Below are 12164 nucleotides of genomic sequence, written 5' to 3'. Positions count from 1 at the left end.
ACCCAGTGTCATCAGGGGGTTTCCAAAAATCGACAATTAACAACAGGTGATATTTATTAAACAAACAAATTCATCTCCAATCGATTTTTATTAGTTAAGGTAGTTTTATCGTCTCAGTTTTATGGCACAAAGCTGTTTAGTTAATTTGATCTAGACCAGCAGCAATACTTCAGTTTAAAAAACACAAACTTCATCAGAGGGCTGTGAATTTAGAAAACTGAGATCTTAAAATCAAAGACAGTGCGATTTACAGGGGATTCCCACATCACCTAAAAAAATAAAAAATAAAAAAATAAAAACACAAGAAAACAATCTGACCGGGCAGTCTGCCATAAAATAATGTTTATGAAACGGTGAATATTTTCTTTTGTTTTTGCTGCTGGATTGTTTATACAGATGTAGAAAATGTCTAAACTTCTTTAATGAGACAATAGGAGGAAAAGTCCTTTGTGTTCATTACAAAGACTCTTTATTTCAGATATTTTTATTGTAAGACATTAACAATAAAAACATGAAATTAATGCCTTTTTATATTCCACAGACATACACGAGACAAAACACAAGTAGTGAGAGAGGGACATTAACAGAATAACACAACTGCCCTCCCCACTGACGGTCCCATCCCAGTAGATGCTTAAAGCTTTTTTTTTTTTTTTTTTCTCGTGAAATCGTTCCCTTTACTTTAAAACCCTGCTTACATCTGACTCCAGTGGGAACCGTTTGTGGCTCCAAACTGACCTGCATGCACAGAAGAACGACATTAATGACTTTTCATATGTCAGCGCCTCTCCTTTCAACTCCTAAGGCAGGACACTCGTTGTAATCCCACGTGTTGCATTGCAGCGGCACCAGATTACGACACGCTGCCCCCTGTTGAAATGCGACACAACGGACCGCAATGAGTGAAAACCTTTTTTGCACGGCCACGCGCCATGTCTCTCATCCACACGGTTCCGATACGAGCCGTCCAATTTGGTCTGAGTAGAAGTTTCGCTGCGTTTATTAGTGGAAGTCTAACATCTGGCTGTCTCTCCACTGATCAGTGCTGTGGAAGGCAGCCGCCTGCCCTGGCGTCTGTCTCGCTGATGCTAACTGCTGATACTTCCTGCTGCCGCTGCTGCAAAATTGTGACAAGTGTCGATAAAAAAGTGAAGTCGGAGACGCATCAAAATCCGCCTTGGTGGCTCCCATTGGAGTTGCATTCAAAAAGATCAGATACGAATCGGATTCAGGACCACATATTGAATTGGCTTGAATGTGACTTGAAAAGATGAGATTTGGGCCAGATTTGAGCCCCCCCAACTTGTCCTAAAACGTTTGACCTGGTGTCTTGACCCTCAAACAATCTGATTTTGGGCCACATTGCCTGCAGTGTTCTGAAACATCTGGTATAACTTTGAAAACTGCATCAGGTCTGATATCAACTTTAAAAACCTTAGAAAAGAATGAAAACAATTCGTCCAAAAGTCCCTGCAGCCTAGGGAACAGAACAGAGCTATGTAATAAATTTGCATCCGCTCGGTTACATTTTTCACATAGTTTCACATCTGGGAAGATTTTGTGCAACTTTACCTTGTGAATAGCTTTGAAGTGGATCAGACAGTGTCTGGCATTAAGGGAACACTAATATGTTTTGGACCTGTTTCCCAAATATCTTCTGTTATTCCCTTTCCCAATCCCTCTTTATACCGTCCATATTCACTTGTCTAAGTTCTGGTGAAACATCATAGATAAATGAGATAAATGCAGTCTTTGGTTAAACACAGATCTAGTTTATCTGCTGTGGCCCTTTCAAACCTTTCAAAATGAGTTCTTACAAAATGTCTAATCTGTAGGTATCTAAAAAAAAAAAAGAGAAAAATCTCTGTTGACCAATCCAAAGCCTGAAGCTGCTGGAAGCCCGCGAACACACCCTGCATGTGATGAGTCCCCCCACACAATGCCATCCCAACTCTTTTCATCGGCCAAAGGCCCCATCCAGAGTCCAGATTCCTCTGTGTCCAACCGCGTTCAATGCTCGACTGGAGGTCACGTCACTGTGCAGTATTTGCTGTTGTTGTTTCAGCCTCTGGGAAGGCTTTATTTTGTTGAATAATAAATTAGTTATAGTTGTGGGAAACTGCTGTGGCACAGGTTTAAAATCAGGTGAATTTTATTTAGCTCGTATTAGAGCCACCTATATGATGCGTATCTTTTGCACTGTCTCTGGATAATGCGCCACAAACTATTGTTTATTAGCGGTGTTGGTTAGTGGTGCAGAGAATGATTTGAATGTAATTGGTGGAAGGTTTTAGGGCTGGACAATAATTCAATAATGATATATATCGATCGATAGACGTATATCGACGATAGTAAAAAGGGTCAATAAAAAATTCAATAGAACAACAGTTTTCCTTCCTTATACATTTTAGTCATGTAGGTTAGTATTACAGTCATGTCATCCACCCAACCAATCACAAACGCAGACCAAGGAACCTTCCTTCACTAAGCTCCGCCCCCTTCAAAGGGTTCAGAGAGCATGCATTCTTTTTCCTTTTTTTTTTAAAAACTTGCAGTTTTTGTAAAACGTTGGTTGAATAAAGGGTTGGGTTTGAATTCAGTGTTCTGTCTAAAATATGTTGCTAAACAACAGCATAAAATGGCCAGGGCTGCACTTAAAATATACGTTTTGAATTTGTTGATAATTATCAATATCGATCCATATGATTTTTATTTTATCCATACGCTTTTTTTTTTCTATATCGTTCACATATTTGTGTGTCTGTTTGGGTCCCAGGGTCAGCGGTTTGGCAGCTCATCGCCTCCTTCCTCAAACTGCCCATCTCCGGCACTCACTGCATCGTTGGAGCGACCATCGGCTTCTCCATGGTGGCCATCGGCACAAGGGGCGTGCAGTGGATGCAGCTCGTCAAGATCGGTAAAGATGCCAGGAGAGCAGTCTTTTCGTTGTGTTTCTGTAAAGCTCAGTAAAACATAACTGGAATGTAAATCGGTCTTTTGGAGGAAAATCAACTGGAACAAAAACATCTGGACTGGTACTTTCTTTGTGTCTTGTTGAATTTTTTTTTTTATTTGATGAGCTTTTCTTCCTCCTCCAGTGGCTTCTTGGTTCATCTCACCCTTGCTCTCTGGACTCATGTCTGGCCTCCTCTTCATGCTCATCAGGCACTTCATCCTCAACAAGGTGGGCTTTTGTCTCACAAAATAACTCTTGCTCTTATTCTCATACCCTTTCTGCCTCAGAGTGTAGAGTTCTCCAGTTTAAAATCTAGATGGTGGACGGCAGGCATTATCTTGCGTTTCTATTTATTTCTTTTTTTTTTGGCACAATTGCATAAAGGTGCCACAGTCTGCTCACGTGGAGCGAGTTTAAACCCTGGAAGTCAAACACTGGCTCGCACGTACACGTAACTTGTCCAGAGAACTTCGGCACTGATAAAAACCCATTTTGATTTGGCAACACACGCAAATCCGATGTTATGCAACAGGCGGACCGGGAGGGAGGACACAAAGTGTTGCAGATCGTTTTAAATTCACTGCTGCAGAATGGTCTCAGGGCGACTCTGATGAACTGGAGCCGCAGCGAAGATGGGTCGAACTTCCTTCTCTGCTTCCAGTTTGCGAAATCTGTAGGTGAACTCCTGCAAGTCTGGTTTTGATTTGCAATATCTGTAAATCAATGCTATTAAAGTAGTTTTTTGAGTTTTACTGAAAATGAAAAACATGGCACATTTTTTCAATGCATAATTAGCTGTTTATTAGAGTTGATGCTGGAAACACTGAGCCTGTACATCCCAAATAATATTAGGTAAAAGCCACTGACTTAGCAGCAATCTCCTTTTTTTAAATTTTTTTAAATCATTCACGTTTGGTTCTCTGTGACTCACTGGTGGAACAGGCGCGCCATATATGTTATATGTAATATATGATTCTCCATATATTACATACAAATATACATTCACTGCATGTCTTCCTGGTTAAAATTTGTGGGTATTTTAGGGGATTTCAAGAAGCAAACTACACTATAGAACTATTTCAGATGGACACATGCAGTGGAGTAATTTATTTTATTTTATTTTTTATGACTGAACAGACTAATGGAGTGAAACCAAAATAATGGAACCATCATTTTAAAGCCTAATCTCTTTTTAGGAGGATTCTGTCCCAAATGGTCTGCGAGCGCTGCCAGTCTTCTATGCCTCCACCATCGGGATTAACACTTTCTCTATCATGTACACTGGAGCCCCGCGTAAGTACCAGCCAACCGTTTTTCCTAAATAATGTTTTTATTCAACGTAGCAAATAAGAAGAAAATTAATTAGGTGATCACTGCAGGCAACTTGCAAGATAAATATTTTTTTTCCCTGAACTTTGTGCGTTTGCATCTTTTATAATGTGCAGTGCTTGGATTGGAGATGCTACCGGTTTGGGCCATCTTCCTCATCACGTTAGCCGGCTCGCTGGTCTGCGCAGCGCTGGTCTGGATAATTGTCTGTCCTTGGATGAGAAGAAAAATAGCGAGTGAGTATCGGCACTGTTTTGCTTTTAGTCGTTTTTCTGCATCAGGTCAACATCCTAAGAGGTTTCGGCCCGTTCTAGTAAAGTTCTGACGCTAAATAACAGATTTGAGCTACTGTGGGTTCTTCATTTTTCCTGGTCAGAGATACTAAAACCATGAAAGCACTCTGTGAACTCTGTAGTGCTCTTGTTATGTTGCGATTTATTCCCCCACGCAGGAGCGTATATTCTTTGTATATAGCTACTGGGCCTGATGAAAAAGGTTAAGATCAATGCCTGCAGTGTAGAAAGCTTTTTACATCAAAGCAAGCAACTGTTTCTTCTGATGGGAGAAGCAGCCCCCAGCATGGCAAAACAATTATAAAAGTCATGACACAGAAAACAAAAATAGTGGAAAGAATAGAAGGAAGACCGGCTGGAGGAGAGGGGTGAAGCCTGTCTGTTTAGTTTGTCTTAGTGTTGAATAAATAGGGACTACTCGGTTAAATTCACAGGCCATGAAATGTTTTGCTCTTAAACAAAGGAAATTAGTATAAGTATGAAAAAGGATGGGATTTAAAGACTCAACTTTGTTTATGAAAGAAATTTAAATTCAGTTTGGTTCTCTCTGTCCTTCAACTGCACAGGTTTATCGCCGAGTTGACCTGTTGCTAAGAATGCCATGACTTCTAAATGCCGTTCAGGATTACAGACTATAGCATTGTTCTAAGCTGGTTATTTCTATAAAATGAAATGATTGAGAGTGTTTGTGTACTTACAGTACAGGAGCACGTCATCAGGGGTATCAGCGCTGGGATTAGTTTGGATCAGCTGATGGATATGTGTGTGTGTGTTCATGAAAATGTTCCAGCAAGCTTTTTCTATGCTACCATTAAAGGGTGCCAACGCATAAGCATTGAAGTAATTTTATTATCATTTAGTTGTTTTTCATTTCTTTATTACAACTTTTTTTATATTTTTCTGTTTCCGTCTCGCAATAATCACAAAATGTTCCGCTGCGCAGCTTCAAAAAAACAGAGCCAGAACAAATCAAAGCTCCCAGCTATTGCTAGAGTCTGCTTTCTGGGAATTTCAGTGTTTCTTATTAATCTACGGGGCTTATTGAAAAAGAAAGGTGGACTAACCCAAAGCTCTATTTTAGCACTTTGTAACGGCAAAGAGGTACGAAACCCTTAATTACTTATTTCATCGCCTTGAATGTTGTCAAGCTGAATCACTGGTACAGAGAAACTTGGGCTAACGTCCAAATACAGCTGCCTGCAGCGTTTCAGCTTTCCATGTAATCCTGTGAAATACTCAGAAATGTTTTGATACAAACGTTGTTTAAAATTGCTTAATTGCATGTACAATTTGTACATTGAAACGTGATTTTTTTTGTCTATTTTGAACAAAAAATGCCTACAGCTGCTGTAGCACCAATGTAAAATCCCCACAGAGCAGAGATGATGGACATGCAACTTAACCTTGTACTGCCATCATGACGCTCCTCTCAACTTTCCTCCCTATTCAACAAGTTTTAAACCTGACCTTTTTATGATAAAAGAACATTACCAGATAAAAAGGTATGTCTGTTCCCACCAGATGTTTCTGCCACAGGTGTGTCAAGAATTAATTTTTGATGAAACCTGAAGTTTTTTGACACCACCTGTTTGGGATAAATTCCTGTCTTTTTCTGTTTATCTTTGGGGGGGGGGAACCCTCAGTGGGCCGTTCTCACTGAGCCTGATTCTGCTACAGGCTTCCTCCTGTTAAAGGGGAGTTTTCCTCTCCACTGTGGCTACGTGCATGCTCGGTATGTGGGATTGCTGCAAAGCCATGGACAATGCAGAGGACTGTCCACTGTAGCTCTACGCTCTTTCAGGGGTGAATGTTGCAAGTCAATCACTCAATGCAATCTGCTGGGTTGCCTTAGATAAGAAACTTTTTGACCAGCCTGTCTGTGTCATTTAATTGCATTGCCTTTTATAAAGTGCATTGAGATGACAGGTGTTGTGAATTGGCGCTATATAGATGAAACTGAATTGGAAAAAAAAAAAGAGCCTCTCTGACGTCTGCTACCTGGGAAAAATGGGAATCACTATAGCAACCAGTGGCGATTTATTGATCTTATATTGATTATTTAACCGCACTGGGTCATAATAAAAAAATATTTCTGTTCTATTATTGCTGCTATAAAGGGCTTTTATAGTTTTGTTGTAAATAATTGCTGATTAAACTAAAAATTAAACTGAAATTTAATTTGATGCTTTGTAGAACTCAATATTTCTAGTTAAAACAACCAAAAGGGCTAAACAGTAAGCAGTTTTAAGCTATACTTTTGGGGGAAAAAAGATCACAGATGTTTATTTATTTTTCCCTTGTCACGTCCAGCTTAGTGGCAAGCAGATGGGGTTGTAGTGCCATAGTTATGCAGAACACATTTGCTTTACGAAGGGGGGCTTTATACCTATACATCCCTCCTTGACGACCAACCCTGGACGATTTATTACTGTTGAGGTGTCATGTACAGACTGATTTCTAACATAACCGGTGGGGACAGGGGACAAAAAGGGTTAGGGTAAGAGAAGAGGAGAAAGAACAGAGATGCAAAGAAAATATTTAGATATAAATGTCAAAACCCAACAACCATAACTCCTCTGGCCCCCCATGGGGAAATCGGAGGAACAAAGACCACAAGCGTGTGCAAAGAGGCAAAGGTGACAGAGGGAGAAAAAACACAGACAGCAGCGGCAATAATATGGAGCAAAACTGTTGATACTGATGGAGAGAACTACAGGGAATCACAGCTACTGTAATATGACAGCATTAGAGTGTGAATATGCAAAATATGTGGTGTAGGTCTTACATGAGCTTGACTCTTATACTAAAGAGTATCACAGATATTTATTTTATACAGTATTATTATATAGCATCGGCGAGTGAAGCTCTTGATCAGTGGTCTTCTATTCCAGTCCGCGAGGGCCGGCGTCCTGCAACTTTTATTTGTTACTCTGCTTCGACATACTAAAGTCAAAGGTAATTAGTTGGACTATGGAGAACTGGACTGCATACTGAGGAGCTAATTCAGGCTTTTGATTCAGATGTGTTAGACCAGGGACACATCTATAGGTTCCAGGACACCGAACTTACAGGACTGGAATTGAGGACCATTGCTCTAAAGCTTAGGTTGTTACTTGAGTAAGATTTCAAAGTCCTACTGGGCTTGAAAGAGCTAATGCATGATCAGTTTTAGGTCACATGTCTATTGGAAGGTTTTACTTACCGAGTTGATCTTCTGTCCTAAATTCATCTGTTTGCAAATCTAAGTTGGAAATCTTCTAGGTACCTATTGGTTTTTTTGACGGGGTCTCCAGTTCTTATTTACGGACACTGAAACCTTTGTTTCCCACCGTATGTGGTTTCTCAGGGATGTAAAAGCTCACCTCATTTCTACAATAGAAACTCAATTAAACGCTGAATCATTTAGAAAACACTTTGTCTTGCATGACTTCTGATGGTTTTCTGGGTTTTCGTCAGGTCGCTTAAAGAAGGAGCAGGCTCTGTCCAGGATATCTGACGAAAGCCTTGACAAGATCCCCGAGGAGGAAGAAGAGAGCCCCGTCTTCAAAGAGCTGCCTGGGGCAAAAGGCACAGACGAGGCCGTGGTGCCGCTCACAGGAGGCAGCACTGAGAGGAGCACCCGAGACTCTAGCGGGGAGCTCTCCAACGTGTCCAATGGAGGCAACGTCCTGCCAAACGGCAGAGTGTACGGTAAGAACATTCCTCTAGCAACCATTTTTTGAGATGCGTAACTAAACCTGTTCATGAATGCGGAGAAACACCCATCCATCCATCCATCCATTGTGTAAACCCGCCTATCCGTGCAAGGTCGCAGAGTTGAGGAAAAAAAAAAACATTTCTTAGCAAATTGCCTCGCAAGACTACTAATACCCTTTCAACTTTATCACGTATAAATCACAACCTTCTGTGTATTCTATAGGGATAATATGTGGTAAAGTTACACAAATTAGCACATACCTAGCGTCAGGAGAAGAATAAACAGTGTTCAAGATTTTCTTTAATAAAAATCAGTTTTGAATGTATTTTTATTTGGTCTGTTGTACTTGGATATCCCTACATATGATAAAGTGCAGTCAGTTCCCTTCAGAAGTCACCTAAAATGTAAATAGAGTTCATCTTTGTCTGGTTTGATATTGTTATAAATCCAGCTGTTCTGTGAAGGCCTCAGAGGTTAGTTAGAGAACATCGTAGAACAAACCGATGCACGAGGATCCCCGAACTCAGCACACAGGTCTGTAAATAAAATAAATAAATCGGTGATGGTTTCTGAAACAAGATCCATAGCTTCCCAATGCAAAACCTACCAAGACATGGCCGTCCAGCTAAACTGACAGGTCTGGCAAGGAGAGCATTAAGTAGATAAACCGCAAAGAGGCCAATGGTAACTCTGGATGAGCTGGAGAGACCCACAGCTCAGGTGGAAGAGTCTGTTCACTGGAAGAATGCCATAAGTTCAGTTTGATACAAGCCATGTAGGAGGCACAGTAAATATGCGGAAGACGGTCCTCTGCTCCAATAAGACCAACATTAAACCTGTGGCCTGCATGCGAAATATTATGTGTGATGGAGAACTGAGGTCCATGAACATATGATCCCCTTGAAGAGACATGAGAAGAGGGTAACAAGATCACGTTGTGTTAAGGCTTTACTTCAGCAGGGACAGAAAAACTGGTGAGACTTAGGCCCCGTCCACACGAAGACGACCACGGTAAATTTGCATAAACGATGTGGGTCCACACGAGCGGACGTAGCACCACTGAAAACGCTGTAGTAGGTGTGCCAACCGAGATTTATCCACCCTGGGACCCGTTTTCAAAAGATGATCGTTTACGGTCTCCCAAAACGCCGGTTCTGTGTGGACGCACAGCCTAAATGATAAAGTACCTTTGCAGATACACGTAGTGCCGTTTGCGTGTGGCCGGGGATTTAATGGGGCAATGGATGGAGTTCATGCAGGGCTATGCTGACACAGATCCAGTTAGAGGCTGCAAAACACTCGAGACCAGAATAGAGGTTTTGCGTTCCAGCTGGACTAGATCCCCAAACCCACAGGTAGAGCTGCAATGGAAATGTTTAGCTTAAAGCATGTTTATATAGGAGTGGCCGAGTTAACGGCCAGTTCTAAATCCAAATCTATACGGTCTCTGCATGTATTAAGACCATTTGAAATGGAGAAATCATAAACCAAACTGACTGTTAAAATGGTTTTGACCAAACGTCCTCCTCGTTTTCCACCTTTAAGGTCGAACCCACTCTATGACCAACGGCTGCCTCAAGTCGCCCATCGCCAACGGGAGCTTCACCTTCGACGGCCACATGCGCAGCGACGGCCAGGTGTACCACACGGTCCACAAAGACTCCGGCCTCTACAAAGACTTGCTCCACAAAATCCACCTGGGCCGCATGGACGACGGCGACCGGTCCGGCGCGCAGCAGCCCGACAACAACTACCGCCTGCTGCGCCGCAACAACAGCTACACCTGCTACACGGCGGCCATATGCGGCATGCCCGTTCAGCCGGTCAGGCGCTCCGAATCCCGCGACGACAGCGAGAAGCTCGTGGGCGAGGGCGGGGGCCGGAGCAACAGCGTGTCCTACTCCAAGAAGCGGATACGCTACGACAGCTACTCGTCGTACTGCAACGCCGTGGCCGAGGCCGAGATCGAAGCCGAGGAGGGAGGCGTGGAGCTGAAGCTGGCCACCGAGCTGGAGGGGGTGGAGGAAGAAGGAGCTCCGGGCCCGGTGCCTCTTGAAGACTTGGTCGAGGAAGAGCACGAGGAGAAGGACAAGTCGGAGGTGTTTCTGCTCTTCCACTTCCTGCAGATCCTCACCGCCTGCTTTGGCTCGTTCGCCCACGGAGGCAACGACGTCAGGTGAGCGGTGCCACTCACTCCAGCCGCCTCGCTCAAGCAGGGATACTAGAATAGCCGAAGGAGTTACGTTTTCCCGCTTTTTTAATTTTCGTCTTTTGCAGTAACGCCATTGGGCCCCTGGTGGCGCTGTGGATGATTTACGAGCAGGGAGGTGTCATGCAAGACGCGGCCACTCCGATCTGGCTGCTCTTATACGGCGGCGTGGGCATCTGTGTTGGCCTGTGGGTGTGGGGACGGCGCGTCATCCAGACCATGGGGAAGGACCTGACTCCCATCACCCCTTCAAGGTGAGCCCGTCTCCTCACAGAGAGAGGCCGCGCCAAGGTGTCTGCTTGTACACGGGTGTGCGTGTGATGAGAATTTATATCCTGATCATGTTGGCTCGCCCCAAAGAGGCTGACACAAACCGGTAAAACGCTACAGACGCAGTGGTGAGTAAACGCGTGCGGCTTTATTACCACGCACAAGGTCCTTAAGGTTGTTTAGAGTAATTGACCCCTTAGAGGCTGGTTAATAATCCACAACAGGCACGGCAGGAGACGCATAAACACAAGGACACAGTCGCTCGCATCGTGCAGGTGTTGTCCCCCGGTGAGCTACCTGTGACTCATGTTTAAAATTAGCTCGCTCCAGTTCACTCAAACACTCCCGTTGCTGGTTGAGTTTTACTACACGGGCAACGATTTATGTACAGGACTTTGTAAAATGTTCATTGCACTGCTAATTTCTTTGTATTTGACTTTTAAATAGCCAGACTTTGATATAATCTCTGGAAGTGGTCTAGATCTGTAAATTCAGGCTTTCTAATGATCCTATATGTTTTTTTTAAAATCCCTGATACAATCCAAATCATTGAAGTGCGTTAATTTGCCGGTGTAGCTTTAAAGTGATGTTATTTTCTCCAGTTTAACTCAATCACCAATGAGCTTCCCCGAGCTGCCGTGTCTGTTTTTTACAATACAAAAAGCTGCGCTCTATAATGAGCTCACCTGTCGTACCAGCCTATGTGTTTGTGCTACGCTGAGATCAGTAGGCTTGTTTGACTTGTTGATAATTTTGGCTCTAAAAATACTTCTACGCTTCTCCTGGGAAAGCTGAAGTCAACTTGCAGAAACGGTCATATTAAGACAGTCGGAACAGGAAGCTGCAGCAGCCAAAACAGTCTCTTTCACTGTAACCTTTTCTAATATGGTTGGATAATCACATTTATTGGATCAACAAAATAGTGTGACTGTAAAACAGGATTTACTTATTTATTTGTTTTTATTTGCTGGGGGTGAGACTGGCATAAAATTAGACTGAGTGCTAACAACTGACACCAGGCGTTAAGTTTAGTCATGGCCTCCGTTCCTGATCATTTCAAATATGCCTTGATCAGGACAACAAGCTGATGCTTTGGGTTAGACTGCCACATCCCCACTGATTTTCTGCTTAGGCCTTAAACATGATACGGTTTCATAGTTGTTTAATAAAAGACAAAAGTAAATGAGCTGTGGACAAATTAAGTGTCTGGCCTAATAAACCATAAGCTAATATATGAAGTGTAATTTATTCTAGAAAAAGCATGCAAACATCTGGCAGAGGAGCCGAGCTCTCCCTCGTCCTCCAGTTCCTCTATTGTGTGAAGAGTTGTCACCTAATTGGGGCTAAAATCCTATTTTTATCTTTCAGACTCTTTTTCTATTTTCTTTTTTTTTCCTTTTCTGTATTGAT

The 12164-nt window shown here is 42.7% G+C and overlaps 1 protein-coding gene across 7 annotated transcripts in view; it reads left to right on the top strand.

The window, feature by feature from the left end:
* The window catches only part of slc20a2 (solute carrier family 20 member 2), a 70573-nt gene that overhangs the window by 42119 nt on the left and 16290 nt on the right, over positions 1-12164 (top strand). For all 7 annotated transcript variants that reach the window (XM_012865594.3, XM_012865589.3, XM_036144007.1 and 4 more), the window contains 7 exons: positions 2777-2917; positions 3099-3184; positions 4153-4249; positions 4402-4521; positions 8035-8268; positions 9821-10451; positions 10553-10738. In XM_012865594.3, coding sequence (XP_012721048.1) covers positions 2777-2917; positions 3099-3184; positions 4153-4249; positions 4402-4521; positions 8035-8268; positions 9821-10451; positions 10553-10738 — 1495 coding nt within the window. The remainder of the gene's footprint in view (positions 1-2776; positions 2918-3098; positions 3185-4152; positions 4250-4401; positions 4522-8034; positions 8269-9820; positions 10452-10552; positions 10739-12164) is intronic.

This window comes from Fundulus heteroclitus, chromosome 12 (assembly GCF_011125445.2).
Source record: "Fundulus heteroclitus isolate FHET01 chromosome 12, MU-UCD_Fhet_4.1, whole genome shotgun sequence".
In the NCBI taxonomy this organism is placed as follows: domain Eukaryota; kingdom Metazoa; phylum Chordata; class Actinopteri; order Cyprinodontiformes; family Fundulidae; genus Fundulus; species Fundulus heteroclitus.
The sequence above is the reverse complement of the archived record's forward strand: the minus strand, read 5'-3'. Positions and strand labels throughout refer to the sequence as shown.